Genomic DNA, 20,305 nt, shown 5'->3' with positions numbered 1-20,305 from the left:
CTGAGCCATTGCAGCTAATATGTGCAAAAGTGGCCCACAATTGGCATCTCTATGTCATATGTACACATCTTTATAGAGCTCGGTGGTATACGTCATGCCCATTGAGATATCGGAAATGCAAGTAAAGAACTTCTGAACAATGTATAATGTAAAAAACATAAAGAAAACTGCAAGCCAAGAACAAACCAACAGAAAGTCTCACCCCTTACCCTCCCACCCTATTCTAGTCAGTCACTGATCAACATATTAACAAAGTTCTCCAGTGAAGCAGTACCCGAGGCACAGCAGGCCATGCAAAGTCCAAACACCCATATAAACACTGCTGTGCGAACAGCAGGATTATGATTATTGTTTGAGTCAGGTGAGGCACCGATCAAAGTGGGCAGTCATCTGTTTTGCCTGTAAGTGCAATTAAGATAGTCTCACTCATCTATTGCAGGACCTTTATTATTACGCCTCCTGAGCACTGTGAGGGGGCCACCTCTGCTTTAGACCATTTACTCACATCCAGCGACCATTTGTGCAAGACTGGCAGTTTTTGGCTTTCCAGCCTATTGGGATGTTCCTTTTTGCCACTATCAATGCCAAATCTATAAAGAAGCAAAGTTATTGCAGTGACTTAGGTCTGACCCAAGAGATATTGCCATGGTTCCAATGGGATATTGGTACAGGTTACCTCCCTAACCACCTCATCGACTCCTTGCCAGTATTCCTGGTATGACAACACTCCCAGACCATGTGGGAGAAATGTACTGGTGCTTTCATGCATCTGGGGAATGTGTCACTAGCCCCGACACATCTTACTGATCATGTAAGGTGACAGGTATGTCTAATATATTTAGCTGAGTTCGTATTGGAATTGTGCTTTGCTCGTGACCGAATGAGCATATTCATGAATTTTAGCTCAGGCTTCCTCTATTACAGCCCTACACAGAGAGGCCTTCCAAGCCAGTTTAGAGCAGGACGTATCTACATGAAAGGCTGGAGATAGAGCACCCTGGAGCAGTCACTGTACCACCACAGCTCCCCAACATAAGGAGGCAAGTGAGTGGGCTGGACATCTGAGGGCCATTTGGTGCATCCAGCCAGGTTCATAGTTCTACATTGAACACTCCTGAATGGGCAGAAACTGTCCCATGTCCATTCCTGCCTGCTCACTAAGATAAGCAAATGTCCTGTATGTGCCACCTGACAGCAAGTCCCCCACCGCGCTTATTCCAGCTGCTGACCACAGCCTTCTGTCACCCTTCCCTGATAATGCAGTAATCTTAATGCTTCATAACAGGAGCTCCAGGAAGCAGAGAAAAACTCTTCCATCCACTCTGATGTAGCACTGCCAGTAATAATCTCACTGCTGACACCGCCCATGGCTAGGGAAGAAGTCCATCAACAAATAGATCAAGGGCATACTGCTGAGCGAGGACCTCACCACCCTTGTTTCACAGTCATATCAGATTCCCATTCACTGCATTTGCTAATACAACTGAGCAGCCAGATAATATGCCTCAAGATGTGGAAGGCCCCTCCCTCCTTCCGTCACTTGCAACATTATTTTGGCCACCAAGAGCTTTGTACGCTTGTCTGGCCACCCCAGGTGGGAAAACAGACTATTCAGATCCTTGAAGAATAAACTCTTCAGCGGTACCCGTAGGTACATAAAGTAAAAGAGGAATATTGGGAAGACCATCATTTTCACAGTTGCCACTCTACCAATTGAGGATAATGGAAGCCCCTTCAAGAATTGAATAAAGGAGAAATGTTACTCACTTCCCCACCCAGTTTACACATTATCATTTGGTCTTCTAAACAGTAAACCCAGACCTCAAAATACTTAAAAGTATCTGGTGTCCATGCCAAAGGTGTGACAAGCCCCAAACGGGGAGTACGTTGCATCCGGATTATGGATCAGAAATAGACAGGACTTAGTCCAATTGGTCTTTAAGTCTGGCATGTCACTGAATCAGGATAGACGCTCTATCACTCCTTCATGTGCGGGTCTGCCAAATATAAAAGGGCATCATCCGCATATAGTGAGATTATGTGTGATGTATGTTGCAGTTGTGTACTCGAGTCCTTCTGCCTTCTCGTGGAACAAGCAAGCCAATGGCTCTCGGGCCAGAGCAGATAACAATGGGGAAAAAGGATACCTCTATATATAGACCAGTGGTGCAAGAACTCTGAGCCTGTTCTCACTGTAGCTAGATGGCAGTGTACAGCCACCAAATCCAGTTTACAAAGCATCCATAAGCCCCATCCCTCGCAGCACTTCAAACAAGTAGGACCAAGACCCTACAGTGTTGCTTGTACCAAGCTGCTTATTTCGAGTTTTCTGCTTGAAATTTTAAAATACAATAAAAAGCAACAGAAAATCTAAAAAAGTATAGATTAAACAACCTCTAAATTACAGCAACAAAATAGCCATAGTTCCCTGTTTCTCAGATATAGCGAGATGCCTTAAGTGTTAGTGTACCTGGGAGGGAGGGGGGGAGCTTGCTGGGCTCGAAAATGGCCACACACTGAGCTTGCTGTCGGCCACTCATTAATCCACCATTATCATCATGCCTGAAAACGGCAAGCTGCATTTATTTACTGTGTGACGACTGCTGCTTTCCTTTCTCTGGGCTGCGAGAGCCCTTCCATACTTGCTGTCTGTGCTCCAGTGATCTGGTGCCTGCATTGCGCCTGGGCCTCGAGGTGAGGTGGGTGCGAGGCCTATTTCCCGGGCCGGTGCCCGGTGGAGGTGATTCCCAGCGGTCAGGCGCCCTGTTCCAGGAGCTGCAGAAGGAGACGGATTTTCTCCAGATGGGGATTGTGATTTGTGCGACTGCAAGGGGGAATTGACAAGCTCCCGCAGGTACATCGGAGGCCTGGCAGTGCGGCACATCAGAGTACTGTTCACGGCAAGTGGAACTGTGCCGCCGGCTCACTCTCAGAACAGCTGCAGGGAGTGCGGCATGGACCTTAGAGCTACTGGCTCCCTGTGGGCCTTGTTTGGCCGCGCCTCCCCCGGCCCTCCATAACAACAAAACAGGTGAGCGCATGTTGATGTTTGGGCCCGCCTGCCAGGGTGATTGTTTTGGTTGGAGCGGGGAGCTGCCTCTGTACCAAGCACCCTCGCACTTGACGCGTTGTCTCCTCCCTCAGACACAATGGACAAAACACAATCAAAGCTTCAATTTGATCTTCGCCGGGCCTCCAAAACCCACAAAAGTGGAGCAGGAAGTTTGGGACCGCCACCAGAGGAGTCGTAAACTATTGGAGAGGCATAACTGAAACATATTGTAACTGCTATGAAACACAGCCTTGCTAAAATCGACGGTAAGATCGATGCGCTCTCTGTTGGAATGGACAGGATATCTGAGCCACTAGACAAGCATGCAGCGCGCCTCAACACTATGGAGGGGCGAGTGTCGGTGACTGATGCATCAGTCAATGGGACTCACCATTGAGACTGATGCTTCATAGCCACATTGCCTTAATGACCGGAATTCTTTATATTTCCACAGGTCTTGTAACTATGCCCCCTCATGGTATTGCTCCGTATCAATCTTGGGATGAGCGTTTTAGCCAAATAAGGCTGTCTGTCCTATGATGTCTGCTTTAACTTACTTCCGCTGTCTCACCATATAGAAATGCTCCTTATAAGACCTTACCGTTGTTGCAATGTGCGATTGTTGTATTATTTTCTTCATATTTTCAGGCATACATGACTAGTTAGATGGCCCCTTCGCTGTGAGATGCGGCAAGGACAGACAGGCCGTACCACCGACATATGTATTGCTTATTTGGCTGGGGTATTTGGGCCAGATGGGGTGGGCTCTAGAACTAATATGTTTGTTTGTTGGGGGTGAGCTTGGCTTGTGTACATTACTGTTCTCAGTTAATGGCTTATCCAGAAGTGTTTCCTGCGCAGTGGGGCTGGGCATGGTGGAGCTCATGAAATGGAGCAGAGTCAATGACTGAAATAGGGCAAGCGGTGACAGATTCTACAACCCGTACATCTGTGAGATTTTTTATATGGAATGTTAGGGGTCTTAATGATACCAGAAAGACACAAAAAGTAATTGCGTATCTCAAAAGGCACAATATAGAGGTATCAATATTGCAAGAAGCCCATTTAGCTGCAGGAAACAGTGAATTGACACAGTGTAGAATGCAGGGCTATTGTTATCCAACGTGCTTTACCTCACAAGTGTGGAGTGCTTATACGTGTCAGACAAGGACCTGGGGTTCGTCTACATGAAGTTTCTATAGACCCAGGGGGAAGGTATGTTATGGCTTCCTGTTACAAGGGGGACTTAACAGTGTTACATGTTGGGGTGTATGGTCCTAATTACGACGAGTGGCGAGTTTTATCACTCCTAAAGTGCTCATCTACTACAGTGGCGTGATCTTCCACAAATTTAGGGTAGGGACCTCAACTAGGTCCTGAATCCTGAGATCCACCACTCCCAGGGCCCTCCACGTAACCCTTCAGCCGATGCGCATGCCCTCACTAAATAGCTACTAAGGAGGGCCTCCTCGAAGTCTGTTGATACAGGTCCCCCAATGGGAAGGGATATACTCCACTCACAGTTCTTCAGTACCTGACATTCACGCCCCCATAGATTTTTGGCTTATATCTAATTGACTGATTTCTCGGGTCAGGCAGTGTGAACCATTGCCTCGCACCTACTCCGATCATTCCCCAGTAGTATTGGAGCTGGGGCTTATTGGGTGCAGAGACACTCAATTTGCCTTGCGTTCACCCCCCGTCCCTGACCCACTCCCTGCTGAATACAGCATTCAGAGACGAATTGGCTCAGGATATTGAGGAATTTTTCCTGATTAATGTGGGAACCATTGACAAATTTGTAACAGTCTGGGAGGCCGTTAAAGTCTACACCAGGTTAGTCACACTCTCCAAACATGCAGGGGTCCTTAAGTCCATACGAGAGCGCTTAAACTGTCTCGAGGGGGAGATAGTGAAGTTGGAGAGGAGGCACCAGGACACATCTGATGATCGCCTTCTAGGGGATATCAAGACGAAAGTAGATGAATTCTACGAAACAGCCCAAGCGAAGACTATCTTTTAGGAAAATACACTATTGCATGCTCTTACGGGGAGAGAGAGCGCTCCAGCGCAATACTGGTGGCACTGTTGTGCCCAAGTAGGGAATCCGACGTAATCTTAGAAATTCTAGACAAGCAAGAACAACCCCTAAGCAATCCAGACCAGATAGTTGACAGAGTTCATCGCTATTTCGCGAACCCATATCGACGCGTATTCCAATTAATGAAGCTGCTAGCATTGATTACTGATGCACATTGCAATGACTTGGCTCACCACCGAACATATGGAACCTCTTGTGGCGCCTCTGCAACCAGCAGAGGTGTGCGCAGCCCCTAAGGACATGCAGGCAGGGAAGGACCCGGGTATCGATGGGCTCACTGTAGCCTTTTACAAAGCCTACCAGGACTAATTGGTGCCTCACTTAGTCACGTTAAATAAGGAGATGTTGAAACGGCGACCATGCCCGATTCTGTGTGAGGCCCTAATAGTGACATTGTAACCCCACTAATCAGTGTTCTTCCTATAGACCACTATCATTACTAAATGTGTACTCTAAAATTTATGCCAAGGTTCTGGCTAACAGATTGGCTCTGCTCTTGCCCGGTGTGGCGCGTGCTCAGCAGACTGGCTTCATCCCAGGACACAGTATCACCTTCAGCCTTTGAACAATCGTCTGTACCATCCAGCATCTTGACCCAGAGGTGAGGGCAGGTGCGGTAATTTTAGACGTGGAAAAGGCCTTAGATACTGTAAATGGGGGTTCATGCTGGCTGTACTGTACCGGATTGGAGTTGGACAGGTATTCCTGTGCTTAGTTCAGGTTCTTTATACTTTGCCAACCACCCAGATCTGTATCAGTGTGTTTGTTTCCACTCCTGTCACGATCATTAGGGGCAGCAGGCAAGGTTGCCACTTGTCTCCCATGCTATGTGCATTGGTGGTGAAACCTTTAGCGTGTGCACTCCTTTAGTAACACGGAGATAAGGGCCAGCGCTTCCCAGGTTACAATTTAATCATCTTGGGGTTCGTGGATGATACGCTGGTATATGTACGCAGCCCACAAAATAAAGTTTCCCGTGTTGCGATAGGTGGTGCGCTTTGGGGGAGACTCTGGTCTTTCAGTGAATTGGGACAAATCCCTTATTTTTCCTCTCACTCTGGCGATGACACCTGTGTCTTTTGAATATCCCCTACAGTAATCGCCGACCCAGTACGCTTACTGAGCATCCAAGTGCATACGGACATGTCAGTGGTTCTCCTTGAAAACTATGGTAGAGCTGTGCATAAGCTGTCTGAGGCTGTTGACTGCTGGATTAAACTGCCATCATCCCTGATTGGCAGATTTGCGATTACGAAGATGGTTCTATTACCTAGATTTCTATTTCTGTTTCAGAATATTCCAATGTTACTACCCTGAGTGGTATTTACCAACCTACGGTCACTTATGATAAAAATTGGCCTGGGTGGGGAAGCAGCCGACAGTACGCTGGGAGTCACTTACTCTGCCGTATGATATGGGAGGCCTGAGTGCTCCAGACCTGGACACATATTACACTGCTGCGCAGAGCATGTTTGTCCATTTCTGGTTACATGGCCCAAGCGATTTACTCACTTAAACTTGGAGAGCGATGGCGTGCACCCCTGCACGATACCCCTAATCCTAGTTAGCAACCCGAAACAAAGTATAATGTCTTTGACTCCCTAAATGTCACATTATACACCTGGCACATCTTCCTGGAATGGCAGGCTGGTCTTCTTCTGTATTCTCTTCATATTCCAGTAGCTTGGTGCTCCTGGTTCCTTATGGGTCGCGAGAAACGGACTGTCACACCCTACACACGCTTGGGATCGATAACATGGGAGATTTCTTCCATGATATTCAGTGGGCGTGTGGGAGAGGGTACGTGAACGTAAAGAGGTGCCTACCGCTCTTAATCAATATTACTATTACAGAGCCAGTGACACATTTAGGGGGCTTGTTGGGTGATGATCTCCTTGAGCCCCCCGATGTGCCCACATTGTCCGCTCTAATAGGCTAGTTGCCAGAACTTACATATATGCTCAGAAGGCACACAGACCTGGATTGACTAAACCCCGACATGAATGGCAAAGGGATCTTGGCATAGTTATATCTGATAAACAATGGCAATACTGCTGTTCGGTCATTAAGACTGTCTCACTAAATGGCAGACATAGGCTGGGACATTATAAATATTTCAGTTTAGTATATTACGCCCTGGAAAGATTAATTAGATATGGTTTGAGAGACGCCGCTGATTGGCAACAATATGGTCAGAGTGTGGCAGGATTTGTGCATACTGCGTGGTTCTTCCCTAGAGTGCGTGAGTTCTGGCAGGCAGTATTTGGCGAATTGGAGGCTATCATGGGGGTATCAATATAATGCAGTCCGATTCTAGCACTATTAGGATATGATATAAACATAGACATGGATGTTAGGCGTTTGGTAGCCATAGGTCTACTGCTTGCTAGACGTAGAGTTGCTATTAGGTGGCACATGGCCCACTGCCAACCTTTAGCCAATGGCACACGAATATGGTTTACTGCAGCACACAAACGGACACGTATAGTGAATTACTTCCGCCCAAGGAACACTTGGGGGCCATACCAGCACTACCTACTCGGCAGAGAGGCAAGGTGACGGTGGGTGAGAGCATGCCCAATGAAGTGGATGGGGGATGGTGATGCTGTAGGTGTCCAAGGGGTGCTTATGGCCCCAGGTCCCCAGTAATGAGGGTGATTGTTTTTTTCTTTTGATGATACACCTCTGTCTTACTGTTCTAATTATGTATATTTAGGTCCCAATGGGGAATTGCTTTCTCCTGTTATCGTATGACGAACTATAACCCCGCTGATGCCGAATTATGCCGAGGGAGAGGCAGAGGCAAACGTGTGCAATGGTCCAGAGAAGAACCACAAATGGTCACCAGGAGCCAGGGCAAGCACCAGCCCCCGAAAACTTAGTAGTAAACCTTTCCACAAGAACTCTCACGGACATGGAGATAACAGCACTTAAGCGAGGTTTAGGGTTTGTCCCTACTCCATCTGAGGATCTTTTTCGACTTAATTGCGAACTGTCACAATTTGTTCGCAAAATCCGACTGCAATTCTATTTTGACGACCTCCCAGTGAATAGCACACCGGGGGACTCTGGGCTTAGACCCAAATCCACATTTGTCCCCCCTCTGTCGGCTGTCCCCTGCGAAGTTCAAACATTTGAAAAAGCTGTTCTTGCGGATCTCACATCTATACGCCCGCAACGTCCTTTCATCAACATCTCGACTATCGAGAAGAAGGCTCTCGAGGGATTGTCTAACGATAATTCCGTCGTTATAAAACAAGCTGACAAGGGAGGCGCTATTGTTCTAATGAACACTGGCGACTATCGCAAGGAATGCCTACGCTTGCTAGGGGATGAGACCTACTACGCCTTGATTCTGCGTGACCCTACCCCAAAACTTCAAACTCAGATAAGGGTTATGATCTCGAAGGCATCCAACAATGAATGGATCACCCCTAAAGAAGCTTCTTTCCTAGATGCAACCAATCCGGTAACTCCCTATTTCTATTGCTTACCTAAAATCCACAAAGGTACACAATTCCCTCCGGGGCGACCAATTGTGTCTGGGATTGGTTCGATCCTCGAGCCCTTATCGTTCTTTTGCGATCACTTTCTACAACCACTTGTAAAGGGCTCCTCCACTTATTTACAGTACACTAAAGACGTATTAAATCTGATTGAGACTATTAATAACACAGGAGATGTCCAAGCACTAATTACTATGGACGTGGAGGCTCTCTATACTAATATACCCCAAGATGCAACTCTACAGGTAGTGGAATCTCTACTACAGCACAATAGTGACAATTTGACATCACCCATTGCATTTATCATGCAATGTGCCACATTAGCAATGAAAGAAAATTTATTTCGCTTTGAAGATCAATTTTATCATCAGATTAGAGGTACTAGCATTGGAAGCACCTTTGCTCCCAGCTTGGCATGCCTCTATATGTATAACTTTGAAAAATAATTAATTTTACCAGCTTCTAATCCTTTCACCGATAACATAAAATTGTGGCGTCGGTACATTGACGACATCTTGGTTGTATGGCAAGGCCCTTTGGCTACAGCTAGTTCACTGACCGAGTGGGTAAACACACTAAACCCATATTTGAAATTCACTTCTACGGTGTCGGATAAGGAGGTTCATTTTTTGGACTTACTGATTACAATTGAACAGGGGAAATTATTAACCTGTACTTACCAAAAACCTACAGATCGCAACAGCCTGCTAATGTACGAGAGTCATCATCCTAAATCCCTCCGTGACAATTTACCATTTGGCCAATTCTTGCGACTACGACAAAACTGTTCCTCAATACAGGAATACAATACCCAAGCAGATGATCTTCAGACAAAACTCCTTGAACGACATTATCCCCAACACGTCATCAACCGAGCTCGTAAGAGAGCAAGGAACAATAATCGTGACTCTCTACTTCAAACTAATACTAGAGTCACGAATAGACGGTTGACTTGTGTGTCTACTTTCACCCCACTATCTAACCAGATAAAAAAACTGATTAATCAAAGGTGGCCTATCCTCAACAGTGGGGGCAATACCATTCCTAGGCCCCTATTTGCATTTAAACGATCTAAAAATATTAAAGATCTGATAGTCCATACCCGTCCAAAAGACACATTGCGAACACAGACACAAACTACACTCTGGAACCTTCCACCTGTAACTGGACATTATCCCTGTGGACACTGTAATGTCTGTCAATTGACTAGCCCCAACAAAACTTTAGATTTGGCACATATAGGCCAATGGCACCTGACAAAACACACGAATTGCAACACTAAAAACTGCATTTACATGATTACGTGTCCATGCGGGCTACGTTATGTGGGCATGACTTCTAGACCAGTTAAAATACGAATTAACGAGCATAGGAGCAACATCAGGTGTGGACGCATTACAACAAAATTATGCGCACACTTCCTAGATGCCCCCCACAGTCCCGATGATTTAAGTTGGGTCGTACTTGACGCCCCTAGAATCACTACTGACTCTCCACACTCCTTGTTCAGACTGGAACAACGGTGGGTTTTCAAGCTTCATACTGATACAGATGGGTTGAATTATGCCATTCCCTGGACTACATTGTCCACCTAATCAACCCCTTTTAAGGATTTACCACCGAGTATTCAGTATCTTCAATCTATATTTGTTCTGTTTTTCAATTTTTATTTCATCCTAATTGGACTAACTGTGAAAGATTATGGTTTTAGGGAGCCCCATTTTATGTATTACTCTGCGGCCCATACCTTTCTTTTGTCTACTAGGGCGGTTATTTCCAGCTTCCCACTCCAAACCACTCATTGTATTAACTGACATAACTCACTATCCAGTTCCAGCCCTTCCAAGATGGCCGACGATGTTTTTAGTCCATTGTTTGTTTTGACTACCACCCACGAGGCTATTGGAGTAATGCTCGTTCTAGTCTATTATATCTCTGTTCACAAAGATGGCCGCCGTAATTTTGCTTGAGTCCTTCTTTTATTTCTGAGACCTGTTCCCGGAGTGTAGTCCTTCTACAGTTTTGACAACCCTCTCCCATTTTTGCCGGGAAAACTTCTCTTTAAAAGACTCGCACCGAGTCGGGAAGTTGTCTTTTTGGGAGAGCACGTCAGGGTAGGTTCCCCTGCAGACTGCCGTGATCCACAAAGTAAGTGACCTCGCGTTTGTGTGTTTATCGCTTTTTTCGGTTACTTATTTACTCTGGGGACGTATATTGAGCTCAACTAATGACATCTCTCAAAGTATTAACAGACTTAGGTCGGGGTAATCCCTTAATATTCTATGGATAACCACGCTTTGCCAGTGTGTTTTTGCCTTTGTAAATCACCACGCAGACTATTACACTCTGTTACAGTACTCACCAAGCCTTTTTTAGAAATATTTTCTGTTGTAAAACTGTTTTATTCCTCCCAGTTTTCCTTCAACAAATGTCATAAATGCTAGTGACGAGTCTGTGTATGAATTTCCAAGTGACATGGACTAATAATGTGCTTGATGTTCATAATCAATTTAACCAACCGACCTCTAGTAGTGAATGTGACTGTTTTGGTTCTGATTGATTACACTGCATTCATGGTGTCTGCTTTACCACTTTATTAGAACATTGGAATGCCGGGGGCTCCATTGAAAACAATGGAGTGCTGCGGGCTTTTACTGGCCGGTAAAAGCCAGCAGCGCCAACATTCCAATGTTCGCTTTGTTCACAGCAGCAGCTGTGAACAAAGCCTCACGGAGCCCGAGGGGATTTTAATCTCCGGCTCCGTGATTTTTTTTTTTTTTAACAGAACATTCTTCCCTGTGTGGCAGAATGTTCTAATAGCCTTAGAACCCGCCGTAGCGGGCTCTACCGGCTATTAAAGTCCCTCTCCCTTGTTAAATGCCCTCGCCTTCGGCTCGGGCATTTAACGCGGGGAACGGGCCTTTAATAGCCGGTATAGCCCGCTACGGCGGGTTCTAAGGCTATAGTGACCGCTTTCGGCATGCTACTTCCCAAGGGGCCCCCCATGTACCAAGGGATGGTAAGCATATTGTCTTATTATGTTTTTACACAACTGGTTACTACACACTGTTGTGTCACGGGTGTCCTTCCTTATTTTTCCGTGTGTTTTGATCAAAATGATTTGTTTGTATTTTTCTAGGGCGACCATTAGAGGTTTCTGACAATTAGTGAACTTCAATGTAAGTGACTATATGATTTGTTTGACATTTTTGCAAACTTTCGGTAATATAGACAGGAGAAGTCTTATTATGTATTGGTCCTGAAGAAGCGTCATAGGATCTTGTTAGACCACTGTACGCGAAACATGTTGACCATGTCCTAGGAGCCCGACGATAATCTCCTTAAGCTCCAGCACCATGCAGAAAGTGGTTGAGCATTATTCCTCATTTTACACTTTCCTTCTGTTTTTAATCTTGGTCCCGGTCTTATTCCATTGATTGATTAATTAAATTGACTCTCTTCTATTAAGACTGGGAACCAATTTTAGCTTTCACTCTCCTGCCAGGATTAGCGCCTGACCGCAACACCAGGTCTTGTAGTGTCCGCTACCACGGCTGCTACCTAAAAGATCTCTGGCAAAGAGCCCCCTTACGGGGAGCCCGTCAGACATTGCAGGGCCGGTCTGACGAGGAGCTACCCGATGATGAAGCATGACATCCTCTCGGATGTGTGAGGGCTCTTGCTCCTGAACTTTAATGTTCCCCTAGTGATTATATTTTTCCATTTGGAACAGTGTACACCTTTTTTGTATGTCAATATGATCATACATTAAAATTGATGCCAAATACTTGTGACTGTAATATACTGCTCACTGCTGTGCCCTGTCGAACTGTATGTATTCTAAATTTGTTTCAGAAAAATAATTAAAAAAAATAAGTTAGTGTAACCTATAAGGCTGCCATGGCTGTGTATGGAAATTAGTTGTGATGAAAAGGAAAGTAAAAGAAGTACTGGCAAAGTCAATAGTTTGGTGTTGGCCGCCAGCCTTTTGGCAGTTCATATTTTGTTTTGTCACAGTTTTTGCAAAAAGTTATTGTTCTGGAAGGTAGCAGGCCCTCCTTAAATTTAAAGAAAAAAAACCTAATTACTAAATGTTAACGTGTGTTTCTGGTCTCAAAAAAGTACACATTACCATGGTACACCCTGCACTGACGGGAACTATAGATGTGCTCCTGTTGAAAGGGCAGCATGTCTTAACTCCTAGTGAAGTCAGTCAGTGGCTGAAGTGGGCTAACATTGCCCTCTGAGGCATGCTGCAGTGGGTGGAAGAAAAAGTGAATGACGCAGTCACCAACTACTGGATGAAGTCTGGCTAAAAAACCCTATAAGTAACTGGTATACTTACTTTTAGGAGAATCTAACTGCCTTGGCTAACACAGTCCTAAAAAAAAAATACATTGGTCGAGCATCCTCGCCTTTGAGAAATTATGTAAGAAAGGAAGGAAAGAAACAAGGGAGCAAGGCAGACAAAAGAGGAACAAAGGCAGACAAAAAAGGAAGGAAGAAGGGCAAAAAAGGAAGTAATGGAGGGTCGCAAAAAGAGAAATGAGGCAAAAGGAAGAAAGGAGAAAAGGCGGCAAAATAAAGGTAGAAGGAAATGCTACAGCATTGTACATTTTCATAAATATTATAGGTCTGTTTTTAAGTGATGTGTCCAGACCCACAAGATAATGAGCGGACGCCAAGGCTCGAACCTTAGTCTCCAGTTCCACAGCTAGGCCACAAAGCCTGTCTTTCCCCAAGTAACAGGCAGTTGAATAACAAGGGATTAAAAAGACAAGCCTGAAGTTCTCGTCTTGTCTCAGGGAGGCACAGCCAGCAGAGGAGGGGGTTAAGACACGTGATAGGATCTCCAACTTTTAAACAGTCTTGCATTAGAAATGTAAGCTTTGCAATAAATGTTCTTGCACTATCCCTTTACATAAATATCCAGACTAGCCCTTCCAGGCCGAATCCACTTGAAAATACATGCTACATCAACGTGTCGAACATCACATAGAAGCAAAAAAGGTGGCTCCCAGCACAAAAACCTCCCTCTTAGATGACCTCTTTCTATTGCTAAATTAAACACTTGATATATATATAACATTACAGCTACCAACTTCAGTAGTATCCTAGAGGTGGTCATGGAAGAAAACATTCGTGTTTCAGAGACAAATCCGTGCTTTCTTTCTCTCTGTTGAGGAAAGAGTGACTCATCTCGCAGCCTTGGAATAGGGTAAGGGACATGTCCAAGATATCTTGCGATTTGGTCAGTAATCTACCAGATGAGGTAGCACAAGAGCTTGCACATGATTACACAGTGTGCTCGCAATTCCAAATGCAAGCCGCTACGAGTTGTGCACATCTCCTAAGGAGCTACATCCGGAAGCAGTGAAGGTGTGAGCAACCTACAATGTGTGCTCACAACAAATCTTAGCCTGTGGAAGGACGCGGGAGAGAATATGAAAAGTGATTATGGGGTGCCAATGTCATTCCATTGCTACAGGGATCTCTTGCTCTGCTCTGGGGCAGAGCTGAACGGGAGCCAAGATGGCAGAGTGGAAAACTCAGGCTAGATTAAATCTTTCCTTTACTCTTGTCAAGGCGGACATCAGTAACCCCTCTTTTTGTGGGACTAGAGAAACAGTTTATCTTTTTGAGAAAATGAAAACGGCTTGCTGTGCTATCAGTTTTCACAATAAAAACTAGTCCTGGGCATATTTTGTGAAATTTCCTTTGTGGAAATTAGGTGATATTCCCGAAAAATATGCGAAATAATGTGTTATTCCTTGAAATTGTGGTCAAGCTTTTGTGCTATTTTTTTGGATGCAAAAGCATTTCACTCTAATAAGTATCCCAAAACTGCACACAATGTGAGCAACAGCCACTCACATTCTGTTTGTTAGCATTATTTCCATGCTCCCACAAACTCTAACGAAATCTCAATTGTGTAACGTAATCTTGGGTATTTTGTGTGAAAAGCATGAAGGGAAATGCCAGACATTATGTGAGGTTAGGCCAGTATAAACAAAATTTGGGTTGGGGGAATAAAAATGTGGCTGTCTGATGACCTCTGAAAGTCTTAGTGTGGGTGTTGACTTGTGCACAAAGCTCTGTTAGGGGAATTAAGGGCGCCATAGACTCAATCTCACAGCCCTAGAATAGCGACTGGGTTTGTGGCCACCGCAGATGCTGGTTATCCTAACAGCATCCACACCACCACAGTGCTATGGACCATTTTAAAGCATCCCCAGTTAAAGCAGAAGTAAAACAACTCACAGGTAGCTTCCAAAGAACCTAGATGGAAAAGCAAAGTTCAGACCCAGGAAAATCGCTTGCTGGGTCCTTAACTCTTGGCTTCCATGATGGGCTGGTCATCCTAAAATCCTCATTCCTTCTTTTTTTGTGACACAGGATTATGGATGCTTCCGCCAAGTCCAGAAGTTTAAGATCGTGATACCTATTATCTAAAGATATTTTATTTATGTTTTTGCTTTGGGTTTACATTGACCCCTGTGTGTTCTATACCAGTTCTTAAGCTATTTCCTAAATATTAGTTCTCGGTCTGTATGTCATTAGGTAGTAGACACTATTTAGTGAAAAAGTATGCGATTAGTGAAAAAAAGAGTGGCCTAAACTTTGCTCCTAAAAAAAATATAAAGGAATTTTTACTGCTAAATACAATGTGACTGCAGTCCTACTTGTCCTTCCAAAGATGGGGACTTTACCATGCAGCTGTATTCTACTGGCTGACAGGCCATCCCTTACTTTTCCGCCACCTTTGTTGTGTTATTAGATCTGAAGCAGGAATCTAAAACTTCAGGACGCGAAAGAGGTGGACAGACATGGAATACAATGGCCCTTATTTTCTGGGGTGAACTCATCAGGAGCTTGCAAAGTCCTCTTCTCATGACCACTGCAGACCTCATGTCACTAAAGACACTGCAATTTCAACACACAAAGTGCTTTTGCCTAAAAAGCCAACGTTGACTGAAGGTGTCATTAGTGAGCACTCGGCAGGTATTTAGATTGGAGACCTAAATCATAATTCTTAAATATGAATAACTCAGTTACCAAAAAACAAAATACTGCAAAATTGCTGCAGTACTTTCAAGTGTGCCGCAAAATGTACATTTTTGTGCCGCAAAATATCCAAATCCATGCTGCAATATCCTGGAGGGGTCTGTTTAAGTAAGTATATTATTATACATACTATTGTAGTAAAATCAAAAGGTTTTGACTAACCTCAGACTAAAGATGGCTTCAGTTTTAGAACACCCTGCAGCTGTTTGCTGTTGAATGTACGGACTGTATGCACATTTGAAAAATAACCTCACCAACTTGCTTCACCTGGTACTTTTCAATTGCAGAAAAAGGCAATCCTCAAATTGCAGTTTACCACAACTAGATCTCTATATTTCAAGGTTTTTTGATGTGCAACAAACTGTGTTTGGTAGGCATCCATATAGCTAATCGTGAGCCTGTATATTTTCCTTTGAATTGCTAATGTACTATTGCTCTATTCGTCTTTGTAGAACTTACTGGAAAATGTGGCCAGCACAATGAAGGCCGCAACCAAAATCCAGTGGCTGGAAGGAGGAAACCATGGCATGGGAGTGACTGGAAGAACAGCCGAAGATATTGCTAAAGAAATAAATACGCATGTTTTGTCATGGATAAAAGATGTTATCAATGACTCTTAAAATTATCTGCATCTTGTATTAAGGAAGATCTGCATTCACATATGTATGCATTTCAATAGGGTGCCTACCACAGATGTCGCAAAATGCCTCTTCTCAGATGGATGTTATTGTTACCTGGTTGGTTCAGGAACACCTCACTGGGGTAGAGTGTTTATTCTGGGGATGATACATTTAGACTCGGTATTGATTTTGTTTCATATATTAACACGTTTTCAACACACATGTAATCTCGGAGATTCATTCTTAAATTAACTCAAGATGAAGATTCCACAGGGCGTTCTGAAAATGGTCTTCTAAGCATAGTCGCTTGTTGTACGGGTAGCAGTACATGTTGTGCGATTTTACATCTAATTTAACTGTTTACAGCTAAGAGGTATTTTAAGATCTCTATTAGAAGAGAAAGGCATACCTTTCAAGTGAACTGGTGTATAAACAACGATTTACCAGACTGCTCACCAACCCCATTTTACATTTATTCCAGAATACACCCACTCAGTTGCTTCTTCTCGTAGTTAATATTCTACCCACGTGTTGCTGCTGTACTTCATAGATTCCAACACTCGCTTATCTCTTTCTCTTTATGACTTTCTTCATTCCGAAACTGATATCGTAATGGCGGCGTATTTGACAGTTGTGGATTCCCTAATCCTGTATTTGTCAATAAATGATTGCTTATTGCTCTCTAATTTCGTGCACTTAACAACCATCCCATAAGCATACTTTTTTAAATGATTTCCTTGATATTTTATATTTTGTTTGCTGTTTGGGAAAATTATTGTGGCACTCATCTTAATGTAGTGTTTAAATATAGCTGATAATTATAGTCCTATGTAGGACCGAGATCCCCGAAGACGTTAGGTAAAAAGGCAACCAGAATCCTGCATATTTTTCGATTCTGAAGGCAGGCAAAGTGAGCAACATTTCTGCCATCCTGGGACTGTAAATCATCTGCTCCTACCAAGCAAGCAGTATGCTGTTGATCATGTGCCCACCATTGCTTTGTAGTGGGCAACCATACCTAAGGAACCAGCTCAGAAGTGCACCAATAAGAAGGCTGGTGCTGTTCATGTGATTCACCGATGTTGTCCAGTTTTAACTGTCGCACATGTTCTACCATTTAGAAGCCCTTAAAACTGCTCATCTCGGGAAGGCAGTAGATCTGGAGCACCACAGCAAAAGCTTAGCACTAGTCACAGAGCTCACCACTGCTGCCCAATATGCAACAGCCAAGCATTTCCCTCTATCTGGCTCATTTTGTCTAATGAGCACCAGAGGGCGTGGTTACAGCCAAGATGGCAGCAAGTGCATGTTAGGGCAGGTTCACTCTGGCCGTCATTTGCAGCTAATAAAAAAACACTCTCCTCACCGTCTTACCTGTTGGAGGCCCATGCCGGAAGCTCCCTGAGACACGATGAAGAGGGGCTGCAGGTACTGTGCAACACTTGTGAACTGCAATCTGAAGTTGAGAGGAGGACGGTGTGAGTCACGAGATGGCACTGGAGATCTTAGGTGCAGTGAATAGCTAGACAGAGGAACCCATGGTGGTGAGCCAGACATCGAGGCAATAATGGCAAGAGATTCGGAAGGCATTGGGTTAGGAGCTGCAATTGTGGTCCATGCAGTCCGGTGCCTGGCTGAGGATCGGGCTGCGTTGGCGCTGCAACTCAGGCAAATGCGATGGCCAAGGGCCAAACAGAGACCGTGAATTCCTTGACGAGAAGGAGCAGCAGCTGTGTTGAGCGCCAGTGACCCGCAGCATACTGGGTCCATACGCTTGACACTGGAACAGTTATTCGAGAGTCCTAGAAAGAAATATTCTGTTTGATTAGAGGAGTGTTGCAAGTGCAACAGCAGGGAAGCACATGGAAGGTTGAAGCCCCAAAGTACCCTAAAGTGAATAGGGACCATCGACGATCCGTACAAGAGATGAGCCATGATCCTATAGAACCGAAAAACACTTTCAATTTATGAGTGCCTTCTACTTGAATATATATATATATATATATATATATATATATATATCTCTCTCTCTCTCTCTCTCTCTCTCTCTCTCTCTCTCTCTCTCTCTCTCTCTCTCTCTCTCTCTCTCTCTCTCTCTCTCTCTCTCTCTCTCTCTCTCTCTCTCTCTCTCTCTCTCCCTTGCTACAATATGCCACAGAAAATGATGTTATATGTATTTACCTTAAGGATGCAGATGGCCTCACTATAAAGTGACTGAAGTTTGACAGTGTTACATGTTACCAATTAGAATGTATTAGTGTGAAAAATTGTAGAATTGTGGCTTTATTTGAAAACTAGTGTCCACCTAAAAATAGTAAGATAATGTCCAGATGTACTTAACCTAGATCTGATTCAAATGTTAATGAAAATGTGTGATATTTTAAAAACAGGTGCTAACATGAGACAGTACTTTTGATTAGCAATGGCGATTCTAACTGGGCATTTTCTAAATACCTTACTGCAAACTGGAGCAGAGTTTAATGATTACGCAAATCAGTATGATACTATACTCACAGAATACCATTGGTCACGTCAAAAAACATTTTTTAAGATCTGCACAAGACTTAATGGACAAATAAAACAGTATTTCGATAGACTTTCTGATCTCCTGGAGGCACCTGGAGAATGAGCTGATGAGAAAACCTAATCTTTGATTAGAAACTTGTTCATTTCTGTTACTTTGTTTATTTTCATAGAGCGTGTTAAAATGTCCGATTATTAAAGTATTATTACCAAATAAGGATGAGCATACTTATGGATGATACGCACATTTTGATACTGACACGGATCCTGTATTCAAGTTTGCATCAAGTAAATTGTGAAATAAAAATATACAAGACAAGGGAATTGATATTAACGACTTTTGTATAGTATGCACAAACTTATTTCTGATACATATGTAAAGTTGTGTAGAATTTGGCAAGCCTGGTGGGTTTTTGGCATTATCCTCACTCACTGCTGTATGACTTCTCACATTCGTCTGCAGAAATTATCACAAATCGGTCAGCAAAGGTTACTAGGTGCTTTGCAACCAGAGGACCAGGGTCCAGTGACACTATCAAATCATGGACCACTTACCTGTAATTTTGAGACAGTATGGACCACAGGTTATGAAGTAAAAAACTACAAGACATGAAAATCGATATTGACGAGATTTGTGTTTTTGTATAGTATAGAGGACAATGGGTAGTGAGCTTGATGAGGTATTATATAGAGATCGAGGAACAGTGGCTGATATCCAAAAGAGCATAGAAGAATACCGGAGAAATAATGGAGGTGAAGGCATAGGCCCAGCCATGACATGAACGCATTGAAAGCAGCAGTAAAAGAGAGCAGATGCATCAAGGCTTACGCTGATGCGAGCGGTCCAGCTGGGGTTAGAGGAGCAGCACAGTATCACAAGTGACTAGTGAAAAGTCTTGGCCTTCATTCAGAAGGGTTAAAATTATATGACAAAAGGCAAAACGCGTCCTCAGCTGAAAAAATGTAAAATATTATGAAGGTGGTGATAACGTGGGGGCATTATTGGCAAATTGAGAGCTCCAGCAAACGAGATGCTATGTCACCGAGGCAATCTGGGACGAAGACAGCTGTGAATCCACAGAACATGGGAATTTCTGCATTTAATGACTATTACTGTGCCCTCCAGACAGCAAGCATTCAAAGGGAGTGGATGAGTGAGGCTTACTTGGAATTGGTATCTTTGTCAAGCCTCACACCTGAAGCAAAAGAAAAGCTAGAGAGCCCCGTAACCAAGGCAGAGATCTTAAGAGCAATCATGTATCTTAAAAATGGGAAGGCCGAAAGAACAGAACAGATGACAACATAACAGGTTTTTACAAAATGTTTGCACATAATATGTGCCTTAGGTGATTTATTTAACTCTCTATAGGCCTGTTGAGTGATTTCTTTAACTTGTTTAGGGAAACACATTCTAACACACTAGCATGAAGTGAGGTGA

The 20,305-nt window shown here is 43.9% G+C and overlaps 1 protein-coding gene across 4 annotated transcripts in view; it reads left to right on the top strand.

Moving 5' to 3' along the window:
• The window catches only part of TEX30 (testis expressed 30), a 231,270-nt gene extending 212,075 nt beyond the window's left edge, over positions 1-19,195 (top strand). For all 4 annotated transcript variants that reach the window (XM_069205190.1, XM_069205192.1, XM_069205194.1 and 1 more), the window contains one exon: positions 16,177-19,195. In XM_069205190.1, the coding sequence (XP_069061291.1) occupies positions 16,177-16,344 (168 nt within the window). In that variant the 3' untranslated portion in view covers positions 16,345-19,195. The remainder of the gene's footprint in view (positions 1-16,176) is intronic.
• The last annotated feature ends 1,110 nt before the right edge of the window (positions 19,196-20,305 follow it).

The sequence above is a fragment of the Pleurodeles waltl genome, chromosome 8 (genome assembly GCF_031143425.1).
Source record: "Pleurodeles waltl isolate 20211129_DDA chromosome 8, aPleWal1.hap1.20221129, whole genome shotgun sequence".
Classification (NCBI taxonomy): domain Eukaryota; kingdom Metazoa; phylum Chordata; class Amphibia; order Caudata; family Salamandridae; genus Pleurodeles; species Pleurodeles waltl.
This window is presented reverse-complemented; position numbering and strand designations above follow the sequence as displayed.